Source organism: Drosophila obscura, unplaced genomic scaffold (assembly GCF_018151105.1).
Source record: "Drosophila obscura isolate BZ-5 IFL unplaced genomic scaffold, ASM1815110v1 contig_150, whole genome shotgun sequence".
NCBI classification, from domain to species: Eukaryota; Metazoa; Arthropoda; class Insecta; order Diptera; family Drosophilidae; genus Drosophila; species Drosophila obscura.
Window position 1 is genome coordinate 5,234,127 of NW_024542736.1, and position 24,212 is coordinate 5,258,338.

At 43.2% G+C, this 24,212-nt stretch overlaps 5 protein-coding genes across 5 annotated transcripts; 4 read left to right on the top strand and 1 right to left on the bottom strand.

Moving 5' to 3' along the window:
* Nucleotides 1–2,579: 2,579 nt before the first annotated feature.
* On the top strand, nucleotides 2,580–8,548 carry LOC111070336 (discs overgrown protein kinase). The gene is given in 5 exon segments (XM_041591691.1): nucleotides 2,580–2,863; nucleotides 3,019–3,161; nucleotides 5,820–5,911; nucleotides 6,028–7,026; nucleotides 7,028–8,548. Coding segments are annotated over 2 exon segments (1,323 nt in total). The 5' UTR covers nucleotides 2,580–2,863; nucleotides 3,019–3,161; nucleotides 5,820–5,911; nucleotides 6,028–6,108; the 3' UTR covers nucleotides 7,433–8,548.
* A 2,065-nt stretch (nucleotides 8,549–10,613) lies between these two features.
* LOC111070375 (MICOS complex subunit Mic19) lies at nucleotides 10,614–11,704 on the top strand. Its single transcript, XM_022360852.2, has 3 exons — nucleotides 10,614–10,655; nucleotides 10,722–10,896; nucleotides 11,030–11,704. The coding sequence occupies exons 2-3, from the start codon at nucleotides 10,770–10,772 to the stop codon at nucleotides 11,569–11,571; spliced, it is 669 nt and encodes a 222-aa protein (XP_022216544.2). The 5' UTR covers nucleotides 10,614–10,655; nucleotides 10,722–10,769; the 3' UTR covers nucleotides 11,572–11,704.
* On the bottom strand, nucleotides 11,692–15,497 carry LOC111070360 (alkaline phosphatase 4). Its single transcript, XM_022360830.2, has 3 exons — nucleotides 15,110–15,497; nucleotides 13,350–13,591; nucleotides 11,692–13,272 (listed from the first exon to the last, which is right to left on the bottom strand). Exons 1-3 carry the CDS (start codon nucleotides 15,276–15,278, stop codon nucleotides 11,905–11,907), a joined length of 1,779 nt encoding a protein of 592 aa, XP_022216522.2. The 5' UTR covers nucleotides 15,279–15,497; the 3' UTR covers nucleotides 11,692–11,904.
* Nucleotides 15,498–18,962: 3,465 nt separating this feature from the next.
* On the top strand, nucleotides 18,963–19,474 carry LOC121403839. Its single transcript, XM_041591762.1, has 3 exons — nucleotides 18,963–19,026; nucleotides 19,116–19,254; nucleotides 19,319–19,474. The coding sequence occupies exons 1-3, from the start codon at nucleotides 19,019–19,021 to the stop codon at nucleotides 19,472–19,474; spliced, it is 303 nt and encodes a 100-aa protein (XP_041447696.1). The 5' UTR covers nucleotides 18,963–19,018.
* Nucleotides 19,475–21,077: 1,603 nt separating this feature from the next.
* Nucleotides 21,078–24,184, top strand: LOC111070453. Its single transcript, XM_041591763.1, has 7 exons — nucleotides 21,078–21,142; nucleotides 21,204–21,359; nucleotides 21,416–21,583; nucleotides 21,648–21,799; nucleotides 23,491–23,674; nucleotides 23,731–23,898; nucleotides 23,963–24,184. Exons 1-7 carry the CDS (start codon nucleotides 21,095–21,097, stop codon nucleotides 24,116–24,118), a joined length of 1,032 nt encoding a protein of 343 aa, XP_041447697.1. The 5' UTR covers nucleotides 21,078–21,094; the 3' UTR covers nucleotides 24,119–24,184.
* The last annotated feature ends 28 nt before the right edge of the window (nucleotides 24,185–24,212 follow it).

A 24,212-nucleotide genomic window follows, 5' to 3' on the forward strand; every position in this document is an offset into this window, starting at 1 on the left:
CGAATCGGATGGCCCATCTCTAAGTCAACGGCGACGTCGGCCTCTCAGTTCGGTGAACTGCAACTGGAAAATTGATTCGCGTCTAGAAAAATTTAATGGTACCAGCCTCTAACAATTCCCTCGTCCGTCCCCCCACTCTTTGGAGCCCCCCCTTATAGCGGCACACTTCAAACGCGCAAATCCACTTGTTGATAAACGAAAAATGTTCAGAGCGGACACTGAAAAAGTGTGCAAAAAATATTTTGAATTAATTAAAAAATATTCAAAGCAAATATTTTTAGTTTTTGTTGTTGTTGTTGCCACTTTTTGTTAAGGGATTTCATAATCAAATTGGAGCAAATGCATCCCCTGACGAGTGTGGCGTGGGGGGAGTGGTAGAAGGTGGAGTAGGGGCATCAGCAGCGGATGCTTGACAATTTGCGACATGGCATGAAATCGCATTATTTGATCTGAGCCGCCGACAGGGGCAGCGGCAGCGGCAGTGGCAGCGACGCCAGCAGAGGAAAGCGCAGCCAGAGACAGCGCTAAACGAAACCAAATGGCGCATTCGTAGGCTGTTCCGTTAGATGAAGAAGTGTGGGAAGGAGGGAGGTAGGGAGGAAGTATGTGAAAGACAGCCGTGCGACATGTGTTTGTGTTGCGGAAATATTTTATAAACAACAAAAGGAAACAACGAAGAAGAGTGAGGAAATATGCAAAAGTAATAAAAAGAAACACTGAGAGAATTGAGTGCCAGCGACTAGAGCTGTGCATCTACAGCTCATTTAATTTTGGATTTTTCACTCTTACAGTTTATTAATCTTTAACTGAAATGTCTTTTATATCTTTAGCTACCTTTCATAGGCATGTTCTTACATTTTTTCTCACAGTGTATATCCATCGCTCTCTGCCTAAGATCATTTCTCTGTCTCTGTCTCTGACTGCCTCTCTCTCTTGCTTTGTTTTTGTAATTCACACCTTAATTGTCGTTCGGTTTCAGGTTCGTGCTGACGACGGTTTTCCATTCGCCCACGATCTCTGGTACTATTAATGCATGTGAATGTGTGCGTGTGTGTGCAAGAGTTACTGTTTGCTGTTGTTTCTACTGCTTCGTGGATTTGTTTTGTCTTTCATTCCCCTTTGCCAACCAATCAGCGCATCCGAAAGGGGCGTGGCCTCTAGGCTTAAGTGATCTTAAATGCAATCGGCAAATATCCATGGAGAGCACTCTACTGCAGAGGGAAATACATACATTCTCAATTACTTTGATTTTAAATAAATTTTTGATTTGTTTTACCTTCAATAACTCCAATTCCGACTCCTATTTTCCCCACACACCAACGAAAATGGCTTATCAATTGTGAGCGATTGCTTATCTACCCCAATCAATTCCAGAAACACTCCCGTGGATGGATGTGTATCTGTATCTCTCCCTATACCCGTTGCTTTTGCTTTCCCATTTTTTATGTCACATTTTCTTGGGTTTCCAATTCGTTGGGTGGAATGTTGAGGGGTGGATAGGGTTAGCGGAGCTATGGGGGGAACAGTCTAATGGAATTCACACGTGTTTCGCTTTATGGAAACGACAGCAATAAAAAAGCATTCCGGCACTCGCTGGCGCAGGTATTTGGTTACTGCTGTAACTCAGGAATATTCAAATTGGCATCTGCCACCACACCCAACCCCTTTTTGGGAAATTGGTGGGAAAATATTACATTTGAGCAGGCTTTTCAACTTCCAAATTGGGTGTACCTGGTGTTGGCAGTGGGAGGGAGGGTTCAAATTTAAAAATGCTCTAGCATTTGAAGTCTCTGAGATCTAGCTTTAGAGACTATTGATACTGATCAAGAATATATATACTGTATGGGGTGGGAAACATTTCCTTTCCGCCCGCTCCGTTTTTCTTTTCCTTTCGTTTTATTAAAAATTTCGTTTCTTCTTATTCACCTTATTTTCCAGGTCTGGCTCCTCCACACAAGACTATCGCACAAAAGTATCGCAATTTGAATTTGTGCGGGCCATTTTCAGATCGATTAATCAATTTCAGGGCCGTATTTCAGCAATCGAGTACGGCAGCGCTGCACATTTTCAGGGCAGTATTTTCACACACCTTGCATCTTTTTATAATTGTTTAGTATTTTCCGTATGTTTTTAGTATTTTCCGGTCTTTTTTATTGTCGATGATTTTCTCCGTTTATCGCTGCGTTTGTCAAAAAAAAAAGCATTTCCATATCCAAATTGTAAAAGAAAAGCGCGCTTTTGCTGAAAAACGTAAGTGTTTCGCCCAAGTAATTCCAATTATTGAGTGCGACCGAAAAGGCAGTGATAAATGCGCGTGAGAAAAGGGCCCCATAAGAGATTTCTCGGTCAGCAGCAGGCTACTTTTGTGTGTCGTATGGCTCGTTGTGTGTGTGTTTGTGTGTGTCCGTGTGTTGGTGTGAAAATGCTGAAACAGTCATACAGAGGGGCAACGTGCTCCCAGTAGAAACAACATAGGAGGAAGAGAGACAACCGCTGTTCGACGAATAAGCTGCCGTATGTCGTGTATGTGTGAGCCAGGGCAAACGACTCTCACATAAGTTTTAGGTTTTTTTCGTCGTCGTCGTCCGTCGCCGCAGTTCCGTTTTGGACATTATTTCTTAACCGTTTAATGCACTTTAATTGTGTCTTTGCATTTGCATTAGTTTGTGTTTTTCCGCTCCGTGTGCGTGTGTGTTTGTCCCGCCTCCTACCCCCATGAAAACAAAGACGAAATATAAAAAAAACTTATTTTATCGCATGATTAACCATTGCTCAGACAAATGGCTGTAACAAATGCAGAAATGTATTGTAATTATTAATACCATTGCGTAAATATGTTGCGCTTGCGTGTGGCCCCAAAAATGTGAGTGTGTTTGTGTGCCCGTGCATGAGTGTGCCTTTGCGGATGAGGTGGAGCGCGGGGCGCCAGTCCAAAAACAAGTCTTGTGTAAAAAAAACAAAGAAAACTGTGAATCAATCCAATTAAACGATTTGAAAAAAAAAATTCTATGTTTTCAGTCGAATTGAGCGAAAGTAAAGAAGAAAGAGGAGAAGACGCGGAGAGTGCAGCACTCACGGACGCCAGCAGAGGAGGCAGCAGCAGCAGCAGCAGCAGTGGAAGTGCAAGTGCATGTAGAAGCGGGACGGACGGGATAGCCAAGGTAGGCGCCAATAACCCCTGCACAATTCCCTCCCCTTCGTTGTTTGTCAGTGCATTTGTTTTGCCGTTAGTTTTGCGGTTCGTCCTCGAGCTCCGCGAGGCCATTGACTGCGACGCCGACGTCAGCGACTCATAAAATTAATTACTAAAAAAATCATAGAACAATGTTTTTATAAGCAATGCATTGCAATTGTGTTTGCGTTTTTTATGGCGCCCCGCTGTCTTTCTGTTTAAACAACTGTTCTGTTTCCCCCCCCCTTCTCCGGCTGTGTTTTTGCCTCTCTGATTCCTCTTTGTTCTTGTGGGTCTGTGTTGGTGGGCAGGCGGAAGCTTTTTCGGCACCCGCCAACGCAACGTGCAGCTGTTTTTGTAAAAGAGAGCATACGACCAATAGTTACCGTGTACACAATGGTAAGATTAGTATTCGAAATGCGAGAAATGCAAACCCTACCTTCCACTTAGCCCCTATACAGTTTTTAAATAAACCCAATAAGAGCATTCCTCTGTGGAAAATATCATATTGTATTTTCCAAAAATAAAACATTCGATCAGCTGTTTCCTGTTTTGGGGTCTATGTCACGCACACTTACGTATGTATGTACATTCGCTCCCGCCTCCACCCACCCATGCAGACAGAATACACAACCAACGTATCAGTGCATAGACATTGCGGCTATCTCGCTTACTCACCTGGCGGTCCGGCTCAGAAAATAGAACTCGTATTGAACGCACCGTCAAACGGTACTTTCGGTAAACGAGAAGCCAACTCTGTGAGTGGGATGGAGACAGAGTGAGAGAGTGAGAAGGTGGGGGGGACACGCAGCCAGAAAAGTGTTAAATAAATCAAAGAAAAAAGCCAAAAGAAAGCCAAAGACAACAACAACATACCTGTGCATAGACCAGTTTTTGAGGTTAGAATTGAGTGGTGGCGGCGGCCCCCAACTCTGCGGCGTAGGTCAGAGCGGGAGAGAGAGTGCGATGCGTGAGTGGTCAAAGAAAGCGACTGCAAAGAGAGGTGCGAGAAAAGGCATATGTACATATGTACGTACAAATGTGTGCGAGAGTGCAATCATAATGGCGCCCAAACAGCAAATGTAGAAAAAACAACAATTAAATTTAATTTTTGTCACTTATTCCGGAGAAAACTCATCTGCTTTCTGTGTTTACTCTTCCGCAACTTAATTTCATGTTTGTTTGTGCTTTTCACCTTCGGAAAGTGTCATCTAAATGGCATTTTTTAACAGTCACTATTTGGTTTTGTCTCTCCCCTTCGTTACTTGGTTTTCAGTCTCCTATCTGTCTGCCTCTAATGGTTTACTCCTCTCTTCTCATAAACACGACCATATCTTTTATCTACATACATACATATTTATCTTTGTTGCTGATTTTTTTGTCGGTTGCCTTTTGTTAAACTCTTGTATACCCTTGCAGAGGGTATAGTTCACTTTAACGAATCAGGCATTTTGGACTCCATGAAGTACATATTTTTATTCTTGTCCTGGATCACCATCCACAGCTCCCACATCAAAGATCGGTCTAAAAGGGTATCAAAAGTTTCGGCCTAAGAAAAAAGCCATTTATATGTTGTTTTTTTCGATACACTGTCCAGCTCAAATCCGCCTGCGATCGTTTCATGGTAAATTTAATATGTTTCTTCTCGAGTTCGTGAATATTTCCTTCTAATCGCATATTTTCGGTTTTTCGTAGATAAATTGTGTTGCTACAATATTGTATCTTTAACATTTACATGTCAAGCGTCATAAACACAGATCCACGTCCGTTTCGGGGAAATTTATTACATCGGTATAAAACATAGCGTGTAACAGTTGCCTAATCAATAAAAATGCATATATTCAAGAATCCGTGACGCACATTTTGGGGTGCGAGGGACTGATTCCGAGGAATAAACTCTATTTTTGTGCGAGGTTCGGGTTCGGATCTGACCTTATCTCGCGCTTTGTTTTGCATATTCGTAGATTGGGCTGTAGCGTCTTCCCAAGGGGTATAAATTTAAGGTGGGAGAGTGCTGTTCCCATTTGAAATTTAACTATACCAAAAAGTAAAAAAATTAAGGATTATTTAAATATAAAAAAAACATAATTTAGAAAAAGAAATTTACAAATATAAAAAGGGTACACCCCTATATTAATGCACCTTGGCTCTGGCTTTGACATATCATATGCGAAACTGTAGTTGGCTTTGCTTTGTGTGGCTCGCTCTCATCTCTCCCACTTATATGTTTTTGTCAACGTGAGCGCAGCTTAGGCGATTTCCGTGCTCTTTCTTATCTAACTGTCACATCGACAGCTTCTTCTCATTGTATTATCTGCCTTTCGCATTTCGCATTGTCGTCTCATTTCACTTCGATTCCAGCGGTGCCCACCCCCCCGGAGCTGGTGGCTTTGTAGGCAGTAAATTCTTATCAGTGACAAAATTGAAAAGAACTGACGCTGCACTTTGTTTTTGGAGACATCCATATGTATACATATATGTATGTATGTATGTATAAACGTTTGTTTTTATGGAGAGTCAGTTTTCGTTGCTGGCCCTGTGTCGGGCACGTCGCTCATTTACCGCTATAACGGCAATGACAAACAGAGTGTAGAATGAAGACTGCAAGCCGATACTCATCGACAAAATGTCTTCTCTTTTATTTCAGCAACAATAAAGCCTTGAAGCGACTGTCTGGAATATTACAAAAATAGAATAGGAAACAGCAAGTGGAGCTCAGACGAAAGGACAGCGCGCAAGGTTTGTGGAAAAGGTGCAGTGATGGCTCGAAATGGTGGATAAATATGTATCCACCCTAACGATGCAGAGCCATGATGAGATTCTCAACTAATCTTCCCTTTTGTCTTCCCCAGCAGCAGGCAACGCAAATCCACACAAACACCACCACTCTCTCACTCTTCCACACACACACACACACACACAAAATCACAGACAAAATGGAGCTGCGTGTGGGCAACAAGTACCGTTTGGGCAGGAAGATCGGATCGGGATCCTTCGGAGATATTTACCTGGGAACCACAATCAACACTGGCGAGGAGGTGGCCATCAAGCTGGAGTGTATCCGCACAAAGCATCCCCAACTGCACATCGAATCGAAGTTCTACAAGACAATGCAGGGCGGGATCGGCATACCGCGGATCATCTGGTGCGGCAGCGAAGGGGACTACAATGTCATGGTGATGGAGCTGCTGGGCCCCTCGCTGGAGGATCTGTTCAACTTTTGCTCGCGCCGCTTCTCGCTGAAGACGGTGCTGCTACTGGCGGATCAGATGATCTCGCGCATCGACTATATCCACTCGCGCGACTTCATCCACCGCGACATCAAGCCGGACAACTTCCTCATGGGTCTCGGCAAGAAGGGCAATTTGGTGTACATCATCGACTTTGGCCTGGCCAAGAAGTTCCGCGACGCCCGCTCCCTGAAGCACATCCCCTATCGGGAAAACAAGAACCTGACGGGCACCGCCCGCTACGCCTCGATCAACACACACCTGGGAATCGAGCAGTCGCGCCGCGACGATCTTGAATCCCTGGGCTACGTCCTCATGTACTTCAATCTGGGCGCTTTGCCCTGGCAGGGCCTCAAGGCGGCCAACAAGCGCCAGAAGTACGAGCGCATCTCAGAGAAGAAGCTCTCCACCTCGATAGTGGTGCTCTGCAAGGGTTTCCCGAGCGAGTTCGTCAACTACTTGAACTTCTGCCGGCAGATGCACTTTGACCAGCGCCCCGACTACTGCCACTTGCGCAAGCTCTTCCGCAACCTGTTCCACCGGCTGGGCTTCACCTACGATTATGTTTTCGACTGGAATCTGCTCAAGTTTGGGGGACCTCGCAATCCCCAGGCGATCCAGCAGGGCCAAGGATGGCACCGATGGCCAGGTGGGCCACGATGCTGTCGCCGCGGCGGCAGCTGTGGCCGCGGCTGCCGCCGCCTCGTCGCACCAACAGCAGCACAAGGTGAACACGACGCTGGCCACAGCGGGCGGCAGCACGCAGCAGCTCCTCGGCACCAGCTCCCAGGGCGGACAGACTCTGGCAATGCTGGGCGGCGGCGGAAATGGAGGCAGCCAGCTGATTGGCGGCAACGGAGGCCTCAACATGGACGACTCGATGGCGGCCACCAATTCTTCGAGGCCGCCCTACGACACACCGGAGCGCCGTCCCTCGATACGGATGCGCCAGGGAGGCGGCGGTGGTGGTGGCGGTGTTGGCAGCATCCAGAGCGGCGGTGTGGTGGGCGACGTGCGGAACGCTAAATAATATTTTATGGTCTAGATGCAGCGCTGGACACACAGTAGACAAAAAACTCAGCAACTATAGAATACATAGTTATATATGCCCTATATATACACCGACACACACACACACACACACCTACACTCCCACACCTACACCCCCACACATGCTTTATATATGCGGTACCATGCAGGAGGACCTGGTCCCTGCCCCACAATCACACACACACACACATCGAGAGAGGAATAGGGGAGAAAGCGTTGGTGGAGATGATAGGAGAGGAGCGGAGCGGAGCGAGCGCTTTTCTTGCATTGTACATTTTCGTTTTGTTGCGGCTTTGACATGGACTTCCGCTCCCGGAGGATCGAGATAGGGCGTGGCAAAGCTTATTAAATAATTATCTAGATTACGATTAATTTAAATTATAATTTTAGTTGATAAAACGAATGCAACAATTGGCTGCAAGACAGAGAGAAACGGCAACATCTTCCACACACACACACTCAAGAGGATCAGCAGAGCCCTGTAAAGGGGTGAGCGGCGGGAGAGACAGAAAGAGAGAGAGAGAGCAGGAGCAAAGAGCTAGCATTTACCTACAGTACTGTACGTGTACACTGTGCAACACAACACCACGACACTAAGCGAAATACGCTTGAAAGAGAGTGCATTTGTGCCCAAAACTTCCTCTTTGCTCAATATTTTTGTTAATTTTTTTTCCTTTTTTTTTAACGTAGTCCCCGCCCCCGATCCCCCACTGAACACTGAAAACAGAACCCTGAAAAAACCATCAAGCAAACGCTGATTTATATTCAATGATGAATATATAGAAACGATAGCATTAGTGTGCAGCCCGATCACTGAAACAAGATTTGAATGTAAGTGTAATATTTGTGTAAAAGAAACAAAGGACACTCCACTCGTCGGGGTGTCCCTAACCTTAGTCTAGAGATCTAGCGATAGTGAAACCCGATGCAAGCAACCCCAACAAACCCTAGGTTAAGCGCTCCCCCAGTTACAGATAATTTTATCGAGGCACTGTCATGTCGAAGATGAGCCCACATTACGATATATCCGATGAGAGGGTTCTTTAGCTTTAAGCATCACTCTGATTTGTAATGCCCCCCCCAGCCCCCAGCCCCCAGCCCCCAGTCCCTGCACGCCCACAATATGTTACCATATATCTGCTACAAACATATATATATACATATAGCATGCTATATACATATGTACCATTATATACTTTTATGGTCTGCGCTTTCGCTGGATGTGTTCATATATTTCTCCATTGAAAACTGTTCAACTGCGCGCACTTCTCGAGTAGAAGGGAGGGATGCCTCCATCGACGGGGATGCCCCAAGGGATGTAACTAACATAGAGAACATATTAAAAAACAAAAACAAAAAATAGCTATAGAAAACAACAAAAGAAACAAACAAAACCTTTGCATTAACATTTCGAGTAGGACCCGTCAATCGTCGACGGGCACTAAAATTACATAACGCTAGCTAATAAATTATAGCTATAATATGAAATTTGTCTATAAGTAATACCAAACCATAAAAAATAAAACAGAAATGCAACAAAAAAATTATCTTAATTTCTAAATGCGCCAAGAGAAAATGGGTAAAAATTATATATACTATACAATATATATAAATATATATATGATAACTATACGAACTATATCTTATGAGAACACGTAAAACAATGTAAAACTCCACGGACGATAGACGACAGATGACAGCCTCTATAAAGTAAAAAGAAGAACACACCACACACACACACAACACATTACGAATCGAACAGCAAACCATATATAGAAATCAGATATCAGACCGCAAGAAACTTAAATAAAAATGCATTACGTGATATTTCTTATAAATTGTTTTTTATATTTTCCGTTTTTCGTTCAGCATTTGGTACTCCCAGCCCCAGCCCCAGCCCCAGCCACCCCTCATGATTATTCCAACAACTCGACCAACTATTATACACGAGAGATCAGATCACCTTTCCCCTAGATAGATTCTCCAGTTGGCATACAACCCGAATATTTATTCAGTGTACATATGAAATATCCATAAATATCCTTATAAATAATTATATACTTATGTGTGATTTTCCTCCTAGAATACAAACGAATACTAAACAATTAGCATTTTATCGGGGGGGATAACGAAGATGAAGATTCAAAACTGAAAGCAAAACTGATTCATAATAATTATGAAAAACTAAAAATGCGAATATGAAGAGAGTCCATAGAGAAACTAACAAATTGAAGAGAAATTACAGAATATGCAAAAAGTAAAAGTAATTTTCAGGATTTTGTATAATTAAAATGTATGTGTATATTGAATTGAGAATAGTACTTTCGAACTAATAAATAAAATGAAATAAAAATAAAAATAATTAAACTTAAATCGAAATCGAGTCGACACAAAAAGAACGCGAGTAATTGAACATTAACAAACCACCAACAGTGATATGAAATACAAAAGAAAAAAATAACCACAAGAAACATACATGAAAACTTAATAAACGGATGATACGTTAATATGGGAATCGATAGATTTATCGATAGGTGCACGCCACATTTATGTAATTAGCAAGTATTTCAAATTATAAACTAACAAAACACTAAACCATGATAATGTATGTCTGAGCAGAATAAAAGCAGCAAATCCAGTCACAGCAACAATTAAACTAAAGCTTAACTTACGATTTTTAATCGATGAAATTTTAAAGCATAAACACCAAACAGCACTCCAGACTAAACCATAAATAATTATTAACTGAAGGGTAATCATAAAATAAACAATAAGTAAGGCAATGAAAATCAATGGAAATGCAATTGCAATTGCAAATCATCAGAGATACCAGACAGACACACCATTAAATGCCATTTAAGTGTATGTAATTGAAAGAAATCCACAAACGAAAGACAAACCAAGCTAAAACCTAAATAAAATCGTACGATTTTCAACAAAAAATAAAACGAATATTTCAATTCCTTTGTTTTGGATCTTAACGGCTGTCAAAGGGGCGCCAGCCCGTATTATGTTATTAACACGCGGTCACACTGATACTCATTTTTGCGTTGAAGTAATTTTTGTCGATCAATCCGCGGTCACACTGACGACTCATTTTTGCGTTGTTGTAATTTTTGTCGATTAATCCGCGGTCACACTACAAAATATAAAAAAAACACTACTTGGCTGCGAGAAAAAAGGTTAAAAAACGTTTTAAATAAGTAATTTGGGTGCTGATTCGGGGTGAATTATGTACTGTTCTCACGGCTAATCTATATTCCTTGCAGGTTTTGTTGCGTTAAAGACCAGACACCGCCAGAACACACATCCTCACGATGGGAGCCAGGCAATCACAGTCGCGCGAACCACGTTCCGTTTCGATGGAGAACCCAACTCCTTCGGGCGTCATCGACATATCCGATGATGTGGTCAAGCGCCTCAAGGCGGGCATTTCACAGCAGGGTAACGTACAAGGCTCCCACGACATTCCCAGCGGACTAGCGATTGCGTAGACCGACTGTTATGCAACAATAGTCGAAAAGGGGATAGCGTCGAGCAAAATATGATTATGCTCTAATTTCGAATCTTGTTACAGCTCGCCAGCAAGCAGCCATTGCGGAGGAGACCAAACCGGCAGCCAAAGCACCCGCCGTGCCCGCAGCAGTACTGCCAGCGCCCGCGTCCGCACTAAAGACTCCCTCCTACCAGGCCGCCACTCCCATTTATGTGCAGGGCGGCGGACAAACCATCAGTGCGGCGGATGTGCAGCGCCAGATGAACCTGGAGCTGCAGCAGAACGACGAGCTCTGGCGCCAGCGCCTCGTCAAGCTGGAGGAGAACCTGAAGAAGACCAACACCATCCTCGAGTCGGAGTACGCCAATGCCGTGGAGAACGTGCACAAGCGCTTCGTCAGCACCGCCGCAGCGCACAAGGTGCCCCCCTGCCAGGACTTGAAGTCGCAGCTACTGGCCTGCTACCGCGCCCATCCCGGCGAGACGCTGCAGTGCATGCAGGAGGTGGCCCAGTTCCGGCAATGCGTCGACCTGCATCGCATCAAGAAGCTGGACGAGGAGCCAGTGGCGCCCAAGGCGCCAGCTGCCAGCAAGGCTGCAGTGCCCGCCGCCAAAGCGGGATAGAAACGACAAAACGACGGTTCCAGTTCTTATGTTGAGTTGATTATTTGTTGGCGGCCTTGCGAGACTTTTGTAAACGGCAAAGACTTGTGCGAGAAAGTGTAATTGTGAAGAATAAATAAGTAACGTAATTTAACAGATTTATTCGTTGTGCAGCTATCGACGCTCTTGCTGTCTGCTGAGGCGCAACAAGTGTTTCGGTTGCTAATTTAAACGAAATCATTTTATGTTTAAGTGTTTAATATTTGGTAATTTGCACACCTTTTCGCATCGTCTCCTCCGCTTGTACTACTGTTAACTACACAATCCGTAAAAACTAACTAAAATCAACAACAATTACAGCAGGCGTCCGCGCAGGAAGGCGGCAGCCAGAACGGGAAGAATGGCCGCTCGCAAAGCGCTGCCGGCGCTGCCAGCACTGCTGTTGATCGGCTTCTTCTCTTTGCGATCCTCACAGGAGTCGTCGAAGTGCTTGGCCGGACCCATGCAGCCGGCATAGCTCATCACGTACGCCACATAGTTCTGTTCGAAGACGCCGCGCACCAGGCTGGAGCCGGGGCCGGAGGCAAACACGGCCACATCCTCGCCGCCGTGCGTTTCGTCCTTGCGCGGCACGGACGCCAGGTGGCGGTAGGTGGGGGCCCTGCGCTCCTCCTCGGTGTACAGCTTGAGGGGCATCCACATGTTGGAGCTGTTCGCGGGCCGCGAATCGTTGGCCAGGTGATCGTAGTAGCCGGGCCCGTTGGCATACGAGATGGTCTCGTAGACCATGGGGTCCGCCTTCTCGTGCAGGTTCGAGGCGCCCAGGATGTCGTTGCCGCGCAGCGCATAGCCGTTGAAGGTGACGGCATGCGAGTGGTCCGCCGTGACCAGGATGAGCGTCTCGTCGGCATCGGTCATGTTGAGGGCCGCCTGGATGGCCAGATCGAACTCGTACACCTCGTGCAGAGCGGCCCGCGCGTAGTTCATGTGGTGGCCCTGATCGATGCGCCCGCCCTCGACGAGGAGCACAAACCCAGGCGAATCGTCGCCGCGTTCCAGCACCTTTAGAGCCGTCTCCGTCATATCCTGCAGCGACGGTTCGCCCACCTCCCGGGCAATCGAGTAGGTGATGTGATTGTTCCGGAACAGGCCCATCAAGTGATCCACCTTCTTCGCGTCCACAGCCAGCAGAGCATCCCGATTGTGCACCAGTGCTGGTGGCACTTTGTCCTCGGAATGGTGCGCCAGCCACTCGGCGGGAAGGTTGCGCCTATCCTTGCGACTGCAGATCGTTTCGGTGGGGCCCTCGAATTTGGTCCGCCTGACCTCGGAGGCGTTCAGGATGCCCATGGGCGACATGCCACCGCCCAGAATCACATTGAACCTGTTGCCTGGGGCATTCTCCACCAGCTGCCGGGCAATGTCCACGTGGATGCCCACCGATCCTTCCGGCACCTCCGTTTCGCACTCCCAGTCGCGATCGTAGATGTGGGCGTAGGTGGCCGCAGGCGTGGCATGGGTTATTCTCGTTGTGGTCACCACTCCCGTGCGCTTGCCCTCCTTCTGGGCCCACTCCATGATCGTTTCAACGCGCCCCTGCCTGGCATCCACCTTGGAGCGAGTGGCATCCACGCCAATGGCTCCGTAGTGCGTCTTGATTCCGGTGAACAGTGCCGTGGCCGTGCCTGCCGAATCCGGAACCTGCTTGTCCACGTTGTACGTCTGTCGGTGAAATGTGATAAGGGTGAAGATTCAAGTAAGTGTTACAAGTCCCTTCTGTAAATTCTGTGAATTCGTACCTTGGCCATTCCTGTATTGGGAAAGTTGTCAAAGGAGAGCGTCTCCTCCTCGCCATGGCCGTGCTTCAGGTACTGGCCCTTGTAGATGCGTCCCGCACTGATCGTGGACACGCCCATGCCATCGCCAATGAAGATGATGATGTTGCGGGCCTTCTTCGCGTACGAGTGGTCATCGGCCCGCTTGGCCTGGTCGATGGTCTTCTCCAGCTGCTTCAGGCCCACCTTGCGCCAGAACTGTGCATCTGCAAGCGAGAATTGTGATGGCAATTGAAATGGGACTCCGAATCCGAATTCGAATCGTTGGATAAGCCTCAACCCTGTCACGTACTGTCGTGGACGTCGCCTCTGCTCTCATTTGCCGCGTCTGGTGAGACTTCCTACACTATGTTCTCGCACTGCTAATTATTTAGATTTATTTTGTGTCTGAAATGCATCTACAAGTCGCTTGTAGATCCCCCATTTTTTTAAGCTAAAATTACTTTTTTTTTTTAATTTATGCACTTGGAATAAGTTGCTGGAATATCCCACTAGTGGCGTTTCAATTTGTTGCGGCTCTGTTTTAATTTACAGTACGACAGGCTTGGGTCTTAAATTATATATTCTATAGTATTCTATAGTATTTTCTTTATTTACTATATAGGCTCGTAATGTGGATTTTTCTACTTGAATGCATTGCGCTTAGTGCATGCCCCATCCAGAAATTTTGCTGGACTGCCACTCTGTCAATATTGGCACTCGATGTGTTATTTATCGCAGATACGAGTGCTTAAGCTGTCAGCCTTCTAGGAACTTTAAATTAGATTTAGTTCCTCGAAACGTACTATCAATATACATACGTATGATCTTTACAAAATCAAGAATTACAGAGAATATCCAAGTCCCAAGCTGGCTAAAACGCAGTCCAGAGAGAACCCTTCTTTGACAGCAATCTGTTCTGAAAGTTGCCAAATTTTCGTAGCTACTAGTTTTGATGAATCAATTTCTTTGCTATTCAAAAAGAAAGGCAACAAAAAGTTTAAGTGCATTGAATACAAATCACTTTCCGATACGAGTACTCGTTAATCATTTGCATTTCCTTTGCACTTTATGGATTGCACATTAGCTGATTCAGGCTGGGACATGATTATCGTCGTTTTGCGATAATTAAAATTCAATTGGGGTGCCAATTATGACCTCGACTTTGAGGCAGGTTAACAGTTAAGATTCATTGCTTGACTGCTAATTGGGATCGACAATGAAATTAAAAGTTCACGGCGTCTTTCTTTGCAAGAAACTCTACAGTTTCTGGCATCTATATAAGCAATCGTTTGATCTGCTTAAACTCTGATTATTAAAATCAATTGAGAGGCCAAACTAATAGTTGGATTAGAGTTCTGTTGCTAAATGAGGCATGGAAAGCAAAAAAATTGTTAAATAATAATATACTCGCTACATGTATTAGATTTTTTTTTTTTGCCTAACAGAATTAGTAATGCTCGTTGTTCCACCTGATTCTATTGCTACACTATAAAGCAATTTTAGACACACTTTTCTGTATGGTTTTTATGCTTTTTTTTTGTGTGTTTATGGAAAGACAATGTTAAAAGTGCTTGTGCATAAATGAACTGGGGGAACGGTTCAAGTTCAACTAATAGAAATAATTTCACGTACTTTAAGGGCGGCTGTCTGCCTTAGTGCGGGTTCTGCACGTGCGGGCAGTTAGGGAATGTCAAATTGAATAGAACACGTCGCAGTAGGGAAATACGAGGCGAGGCACTTACCTTCGGGCTCCTGTGTCTGGGGCTGCTGGTCCAGGCTGAACTCTGGCCCAATGTCACTGCCAGCGCTGAGGGTCTGGATCAGTGGCGGTGGCTGGAGGGTGGCCGTCCAGCTTCCTGGGATCAGGCCACCGCACCACGCGACAAAAGCGACGAACTGGAGGCAATGCATTTGCACAAGACGCAGATTGAAATACTACACGGGCAATTTAGGAGGTCTTGCTGGGGATGGGGTGTACTATTGTTCCGATTCCTATTTATATCACAGCTCAGCTTGAGGCGCAGATTTGTTTAACAGGCCATCGGAATGGATCTGAATCGGAATGCGCGAAACTGTGGATTGCTGTGGCTCAGAGCCCGCGTTTCGTGTGGATGCCAATTAGCGACTAACACCGCACCAAGCCCCCATCGCCGTTATATGGCAAACGATCCGATCCGAACAGCCATACACGAAGTACGCCATCATTCGTCGGGTTCCCCGTTTCGCTTTGGCCCTATTAAAATTACAGCTCTACGAAGATAAATCCATAAAAACGTGCAAAGCAAAGCCCAGGGCCCCCGTCATAAAGCTTAAGTATGGACGTTTAAACGATCGCTGTTTGCTCGCAGATTTCGTTCAGCATTTCCCCCGTGAGACTCATGTGTCAATGCGCTGATTTACAGTTGATTCTGCACGTGAAGCGGCTGCCGTGGCTCGTGCGGCTGTTATCTCTGGCCGTGGGGCTGCAGATGAATTCTGGTGCTGATGTTTCTGCTGCTGTTGTTTGCCCTTAATCAGAAATGATAAAACAGTCGGCTTTTACTCCTCGTATCTCGTAGCATCGGAACACAATGCGTCGCATGCGTGTTGTTTGCATTTCTGTCCGCTGCCTTCGGTGTTCGGTGCCTTCGGGCTGCCCTGCCGCCAAATGGCAAACATTCGAAAGAGTTTATCTCCTCCGACCTCTCAATGCCACTTGTGTATCACCCACTTGACGTGATGTTACATGATGTCTCGGGAACACAATGGGTCTAATCTAGAGCTGGGGCCAGCCTATTGTCATTGATTTGTGCTGGGTGTTGCTGCTGTTTGGATGCTGCTCTAGTTATACTTTCTGTAGATCTATCTAGATCTATCGTCGAGGAACTTGATCATTGTTGGAATAGAAAACTGTACACCAGATTCCAGGATCCCACAGATACATGGAGACACGATCTGAGGGCGGCCCCTGCCTTACCATTGACATTTGCCCATCCCGCACGACTCTCATAATCAGCTCATCTCGCTGTAAATCTTTATCTAGCCTCTAATCTATCTTTATTTTTATCTGTATGAATTTCTGCCGTTGTCTGCTTGCGCACGTTGCCAAATGACATTGCCAGCCCCAAATCGAAATAAAAGACGGGGGGAATCTTCCACGGCAAATGACGCCCGGCGGTGAATGATTCTGTTCTACTACTGTTTGCATTTCGTTGATTATTATTACAATGTTCTCCGCCCCTGTATCTTGCGCCTCGTGATGATCTGTTCCGCCTGAGTAGAGCAGTGGGGCAGAGTGTGGGACTGCTGGCAGCCACAGCTGCAGTTGCACTGCCCCCTTCGAGGGCCCGCAGTTGGAGGGCAAACAAATAATAATTTTGTTTGAGCTATTTGCTGCCATTTTTATTGAACTATATTTTGTCATGTCTCGTATAAATTTTTGCTAATATTGCAGTTGAAGGATTATGGTAGGGAGACACTCTACTCGTATGAGGCCTCCCTCAGATGACAGCACAGAATTTTCGTACAAAATTGGTAGCCAACAAAAGTAGATCTAGATATCTAGATCTAGAAATCTAGATATCTAGAAATCATAATCATTTCAGGCGAGTGCGAGTGGGAGGTGGAGGAGGAGGTAGAACTTCTTGGAGCTAAATCCGGCCCGCACTTTGCTGGGTAGATAGATAACAATAAAAGTCGTAAAAGTCAATGTATTTAATATATATAAATATATAAATCTCGACCTTAGGTATACAAAAATGCCGAAATTAATTGTTTAACCGAACCGGATAGGCAATTACAAATAAATGTAGTTATTAGACCGTTGCAGCTTATGGACGGTCCTATCAAAATCCAAATCAATATTTATAAACATTATTTGTGGAAATGAACCCATCTCTATCCATAGAACTAATTTAGTTCTCGTCTGCTTTCGAAATGAACTGTCCAGTGCGGTTTGCGGTGCTCCTTTATCTGGTGGCTGAGGTGTGAAGATCAATAAAACTCATCCTCAAGTAGGGGGGAACTTATAAGAAATCTGCATTCCAGATCCATTCAAAGTTTGAGTTCACCAACATGCAATGCACCTCTCTGGATGAAACATTTTCTAAATTTGATTATTGTTTTCTGAAGTCAGTGAATCGCAGCTACAAGTACATTTCCTTGAGAGCGAAATTGTTGCAGACTCCCATTACCAATGCCAAGGTGATTAGAGTGTCAAAAGTAACCCTATAGATTCTATTCCTATATATTACATATAGGTAAATGTCGCCATGTATCAACGTTTCAGTGGTTATAAGCCATTCCTTTATAATTTCACTGTGGATGGCTGTAGGTTCTTGAGGAATCCTCGGGCAAACCCTGTTGCCAATTACTTTTTTGGACTAATCAGTAGCCACACGAATTTGAATCATTCGTGTCCTTATGATGTAAGTACTCTAAATCAGATATATCACTCGATAGATTTATTCTCATGTTTCTTTTCGGCTTTAGCATGATATTATTTTGGATAAGCTTTCCATCGATTTTATAGATGATAAACTTACACGTGTTCTGCCCTTTCCTAAGGGCAGTTACCTATTCGAAACCCACTGGTATTCCGACAACATCAAACGTGTCGTGGTCAAAATTTATGGAACTCTTTCGTAAGTTAGGTATTTCCAAAAAAATAAAGAGAATATCTGCATATTTGAAACTTAAAAATGGTGTCGGTATAATAACCATATATAATATAATAACTTGGGCCTCGTGATGATCTGTTCCGCCTGAGTAGAGCAGTGGGGCAGAGTGTGGGACTGATGGCAGCCACAGCTGCAGTTGCACTGCCCCCTTCGAGGGCCCGCACTTGGATGACAAACAAATAATCATTTTGTTTCAGCTATTTGCTGCCATTTTTATTGAACTATATTTTGTCTGTCTCGTATAAATTTTTGCTAATAGTTGAAGGATTATGGTAGGGAGACACTCTACTCGTATGAGGCCTCACTCAGATGACAGCACAGAATTTTCGTACAAAATTGGTAGCCAACAAAAGTAGATCTAGATATCTAGATCTAGAAATCTAGATATCTAGAAATCATAATCATTTCAGGCGAGTGCGAGTGGGAGGTGGAGGAGGAGGTAGAACTTCTTGGAGCTAAATCCGGCCCGCACTTTGCTGGATAGATAGATAACAATAAAAGTCGTAAAAGTCAATGTATTTAATATATATAAATATATAAATCACGACCTTAGGTATACAAAAATAACGAAATTAATTGCTTTAATCGAACCGGATAGGTTCTTATTAGTAGTTATTAGACCGTTGCAGCTTATGGACGGTCCTATCAAAATCCAAATCAAGATTTATAAACATTATATGTCAAAATGAACCCATCTATACCCATAGAACTAATTTAGTTTTCGTCTGCTTTCGAAATGAACTGTCCAGTGCGGCTTGCGGTGCTCCTTTATCTGGTTGCTGAGGTATGAAGATCAATAAAACTCATTCTCAAGTAGGGGAACTTATAGTAAATCTGCATTCCAGATCCATTCAAAGTTTGAGTTCACCAACATGCAATGCACCTCTCTGGATGAAACATTTTCTAAATTTGATTATTGTTTTCTGAAGTCAGTGAATCGCAGCTACAAGTACATTTCCTTGAGAGCGAAATTGTTGCAGACTCCCATTACCAATGCCAAGGTGATTAGAGTGTCAAAAGTAACCCTGTAGATTCTATTCCTATATATGTATTACACATAGATAAATGCCGCCTTGTATCAACGTTTCAGTGGTTATAAGCCATTCCTTTATAATTTCACTGTGGATGGCTGTAAGTTCATGAAGAATCCTCAGACAAACCCTGTTGCCAATTACTTTTTTGGACTAGTCAGTAGCCACATGAATTTTAATCATTCGTGTCCCTATGATGTAAGTACTCTAAATCAGATCTCTCACTCGATAGATTTATTCTCATGTTTCTTTTCGGATTTAGCATGATATTATTTTGGATAAGCTTCCCATCGATTTTATAGATGATAAATTTACACGTGTTCTGCCTTTTCCACATGGCAGTTACCTATTGGAATCCCACTGGTATTCCGACAACATCAAACGTGTCGTGGTCAAAATTTATGGAACTCTTTCGTAAGTTAGGTATTTCCAAAAAAATAAAGAGAGTATCTGCATAATTTAAACTTTAAAATGGTGTCGGTATAATAACCATAATGGTAAATAAATAATAACCAGTATCGCCTGATTTATTTTCAAAGTATTTTGGGTTTTTAGCGACTAACTCCGCCCCTGAGTCTTGGGCCTCGTGATGATCTGTTACGCCTGAGTAGAGTAGTGGGGCAGAGTGTGAAACTGATGGCAGGCACAGCTGCAGTCCCTTCGTGGGCCTGCACTTGGAGGGCAAACAAATAATAATTTTGTTTGAGCTATTTGCTGCCATTTTTATATCCGTACTCAAAACAGAGTTAAGTATAGGGTAAGGTATAGGGTACAGGGTATATTAGATTTGTGGTAAAAGTGGATATGTGCAACGCAGAGAAGGAAACGTTTCCGACCCCATAAAGTATATATATTCTTGACCAGCATCAATAGCCGAGTCGATATAGCCATGTCCGTCTGTCCGTCCGTCCGTCTGTCCGTCTTGATGAGCGCCAGGATCTCAGAGACTATAAAAGCTAGAGCAACCAAATTTTGTTTTCAGACTCATGTGATATCACACTGCTACAAGTGTATTTCAAAATTTCGGCCCGCCTCCTTCCGCCCCCACAAAGAACGAAAATCTGTGGCATGCACATTTTTAAAGATACGATAAAACTAAAAAAACAGTATCGTAGAGAATGCATAAATCTACCAGACAGCCAAATCTGAATCAGATCAGATCATAATTATAGCCAGAATGAAGAAATTTAATTTGCAGTTGCTTCCCCGCCTCCCCAGCCAAAGAAACACTACTCATTCTTTTTCTCGATCGCACACTCTGCCGCGTTCAGTGCGCGAGCAACCCCTAGCGGAGGAGATGTAGAATCTTAATGGTACATGTACAATATACATGTTAGATGTAGAATATACATTGTAGAGTTAGATGTAGATAACAGATGTAGCAAAAAAATGTAAAATGTAACATTTTTTTTTTTAATTCTTAAATTCTCAAAAATCAAATGCTCAAAAATGTATGCTAACTGAGTACGGGTATAAGTAGAGTCGCATCCCCAGAAGCGACTCACACGTTCCTTCTCGTTTTAAACTATATTTTGTCATGTCACGTATACATTTTTGCTATTATTGCAGTTGGAGGATTATGGTAGGGAGAGACTCGTATGAGCCCTCACTCAGATGACTAGGCTGTAGCACAGAATTTTCGTATAAAATTGGTAGCTTACGAAAGTAGATCTAGATAACAGAAAATCAAACAGCAATCGAGCAGCAGGTAGAGGAGGAGCAATCTCTCTGCACTATGAGAACTTCTTAGAGCTAAATCCGGCCTGCCAATTGCTGGATAGATAGATGACAATAAAAGTCGTAAAAGTCAATGTATTCAATATATATAAATATATAAATCACGACCTTTGGTATACAAAAAAACGAAATTAATCGCTTTAATCGAACCGAATAGGCAATTACAAATAAATGTAGTTAATAGACCATTGCAGCTTATGGACGGTCCTATCAAAATCCAAATCAAGATGTATTAACATTATATGTCAAAATGAACCCATCTATACCCATAGAACTAATTTAGTTTTCGTCTGCTTTCGAAATGAACTGTCCAGTGCGGCTTGCGGTGCTCCTTTATCTGGTGGCTGAGGTATGAAGATCAATAAAACTCATCCTCAAGTAGGGGAACTTATAAGAAATCTGCATTCCAGATCCATTCAAAGTTTGAGTTCACCAACATGCAATGCACCTCTCTGGATGAAACATTTTCTAAATTTGATTATTGTTTTCTGAAGTCAGTGAATCGCAGCTACAAGTACATTTCCTTGAGAGCGAAATTGTTGCAGACTCCCATTACCAATGCCAAGGTGATTAGAGTGTCAAAAGTAACCCTGTAGATTCTATTTCTATATATTACACATAGATAAATGCCGCCTTGTATCAACGTTTCAGTGGTTATAAGCCATTCCTTTATAATATCACTGTGGATGGCTGTAGGTTCTTGAAGAATCCTCAGACAAACCCTGTTGCCAATTACTTTTTTGGACTAGTCAGTAGCCACATGAATTTTAATCATTCGTGTCCCTATGATGTAAGTACTCTAAATCAGATCTCTCACTCGATAGATTTATTCTCATGTTTCTTTTCGGATTTAGCATGATATTATTTTGGATAAGCTTCCCATCGATTTTATAGATGATAAATTTACACGTGTTCTGCCTTTTCCACATGGCAGTTACCTATTGGAATCCCACTGGTATTCCGACAACATCAAACGTGCCGTGCTTAAAGTTTATGGAACTCTTTCGTAAGTTAGGTATTTCCAAATGAATAAGGAGAGTATCTGTATAATTTAAACTTTAAAATGGTGTCGGTATAATAACCATAATGGTAAATAAATAATAATCAGTATCGCCTGATTTATTTTCAAAGTATTTTGGGTTTTTAGCGACTAACTCCGCCCCTGAGTCTTGGGCCTCGTGATGATCTGTTACGCCTGAGTAGAGTAGTGGGGCAGAGTGTGAAACTGATGGCAGGCACAGCTGCAGTCCCTTCGTGGGCCTGCACTTGGAGGGCAAACAAATAATAATTTTGTTTGAGCTATTTGCTGCCATTTTTATATCCGTACTCAAAACAGTTAAGGTGTATATTAGATTTGTGGTAAAAGTGGATATGTGCAAAGCAGAGAAGGAAACGTTTCCGACCCCATAAAGTATATATATTCTTGACCAGCATCAATAGCCGAGTCGATATAGCCATGTCCGTCTGTCCGTCCGTCCGTCTGTCCGTCTTGATGAGCGCCAGGATCTCAGAGACTATAAAAGCTAGAGCAACCAAATTTTGTTTTCAGACTCATGTGATATCACACTGCTACAAGTGTATTTCAAAATTTCGGCCCGCCTCCTTCCGCCCCCACAAAGAACGAAAATCTGTGGCATGCACATTTTTAAAGATACGATAAAACTAAAAAAACAGTATCGTAGAGAATGCATAAATCTACCAGACAGCCAAATCTGAATCAGATCAGATCAGATCATAATTATAGCCAGAATGAAGAAATTTAATTTGCAGTTGCTTCCCCGCCTCCCCAGCCAAAGAAACACTACTCATTCTTTTTCTCGATCGCACACTCTGCCGCGTTCAGTGCGCGAGCAACCCCTAGCGGAGGAGATGTAGAATCTTAATGGTACATGTACAATATACATGTTAGATGTAGAATATACATTGTAGAGTTAGATGTAGATAACAGATGTAGCAAAAAAATGTAAAATGTAAAATTTTTTTTTTTAATTCTTAAATTCTAAGAAATCAAATGCTCAAAAATGTATGCTAACTGAGTACGGGTATAAGTAGAGTCGCATCCCCAGAAGCGACTCACACGTTCCTTCTCGTTTTAAACTATATTTTGTCATGTCACGTATAAATTTTTGCTATTATTGCAGTTGGAGGATTATGGTAGGGAGAGACTCTACTCGTATGAGGCATCACTCAGATGACTAGGCTGTAGCACAGAATTTTCGTATAAAATTGGTAGCTTACGAAAGTAGATCTAGATAACAGAAAATCAAACAGCAATCGAGCAGCAGGTGGAGGAGGAGCAATCTCTCTGCACTATGAGAAGTTCTTAAAGCTAAATCCGGCCTGCCAATTGCTGGATAGATAGATGACAATAAAAGTCGTAAAAGTCAATGGATTTAATATATATAAATATATAAATCACGACCTTTGGTATAAAAAAATAACGAAATTAATCGCTTTAGTCGAACCGAATAGGAAATTACAAATAAATGTAGTTAATAGACCATTGCAGCTTATGGACGGTCCTATCAAAATCCAAATCAAGATGTATTAACATTATATGTCAAAATGAACCCATCTATACCCATAGAACTAATTTAGTTTTCGTCTGCTTTCGAAATGAACTGTCCAGTGCGGCTTGCGGTGCTCCTTTATCTGGTTGCTGAGGTATGAAGATCAATAAAACTCATCCTCAAGTAGGGGAACTTATAAGAAATCTGCATTCCAGATCCATTCAAAGTTTGAGTTCACCAACATGCAATGCACCTCTCTGGATGAAACATTTTCTAAATTTGATTATTGTTTTCTGAAGTCAGTGAATCGCAGCTACAAGTACATTTCCTTGAGAGCGAAATTGTTGCAGACTCCCATTACCAATGCCAAGGTGATTAGAGTGTCAAAAGTAACCCTGTAGATTCTATTTCTATATATTACACATAGATAAATGCCGCCTTGTATCAACGTTTCAGTGGTTATAAGCCATTCCTTTATAATATCACTGTGGATGGCTGTAGGTTCTTGAAGAATCCTCAGACAAACCCTGTTGCCAATTACTTTTTTGGACTAGTCAGTAGCCACATGAATTTTAATCATTCGTGTCCCTATGATGTAAGTACTCTAAATCAGATCTCTCACTCGATAGATTTATTCTCATGTTTCTTTTCGGGTTTAGCATGATATTATTTTGGATAAGCTTCCCATCGATTTTATAGATGATAAACTTACACGTGTTCTGCCTTTTCCACATGGCAGTTACCTATTCGAAACCCACTGGTATTCCGACAACATCAAACGTGTCGTGTTCAAAGTTTTTGGAACTCTTTCGTAAGTTAGGTATTTCCAAATGAATAAAGAGAGTATCTGCATAATTTAAACTTAAAAATGGTGTCGGTATAATAACCATATATAATATAATAACTTGG

Excerpts from the sequence above, each read along its gene's own strand:
- LOC111070375 (XM_022360852.2), top strand. The coding sequence starts at position 10,770 with ATGGGAGCCAGGCAATCACAGTCGCGCGAACCACGTTCCGTTTCGATG. Across the intron at positions 10,897-11,029 it reads GGCGGGCATTTCACAGCAGG|CTCGCCAGCAAGCAGCCATT; the intron begins GTAACGTACAAG and ends ATCTTGTTACAG.
- LOC111070360 (XM_022360830.2), bottom strand. The coding sequence starts at position 15,278 with ATGCATTGCCTCCAGTTCGTCGCTTTTGTCGCGTGGTGCGGTGGCCTG. Across the intron at positions 13,592-15,109 it reads CCAGACACAGGAGCCCGAAG|ATGCACAGTTCTGGCGCAAG; the intron begins GTAAGTGCCTCG and ends TCTCGCTTGCAG. Across the intron at positions 13,273-13,349 it reads CCAATACAGGAATGGCCAAG|ACGTACAACGTGGACAAGCA; the intron begins GTACGAATTCAC and ends TTTCACCGACAG.
- LOC121403839 (XM_041591762.1), top strand. Across the intron at positions 19,255-19,318 it reads ATCATTCGTGTCCCTATGAT|CATGATATTATTTTGGATAA; the intron begins GTAAGTACTCTA and ends TTTCGGATTTAG.
- LOC111070453 (XM_041591763.1), top strand. The coding sequence starts at position 21,095 with ATGAACTGTCCAGTGCGGCTTGCGGTGCTCCTTTATCTGGTGGCTGAG. Across the intron at positions 21,143-21,203 it reads TCCTTTATCTGGTGGCTGAG|ATCCATTCAAAGTTTGAGTT; the intron begins GTATGAAGATCA and ends TCTGCATTCCAG. Across the intron at positions 21,360-21,415 it reads CTCCCATTACCAATGCCAAG|ATAAATGCCGCCTTGTATCA; the intron begins GTGATTAGAGTG and ends TATTACACATAG.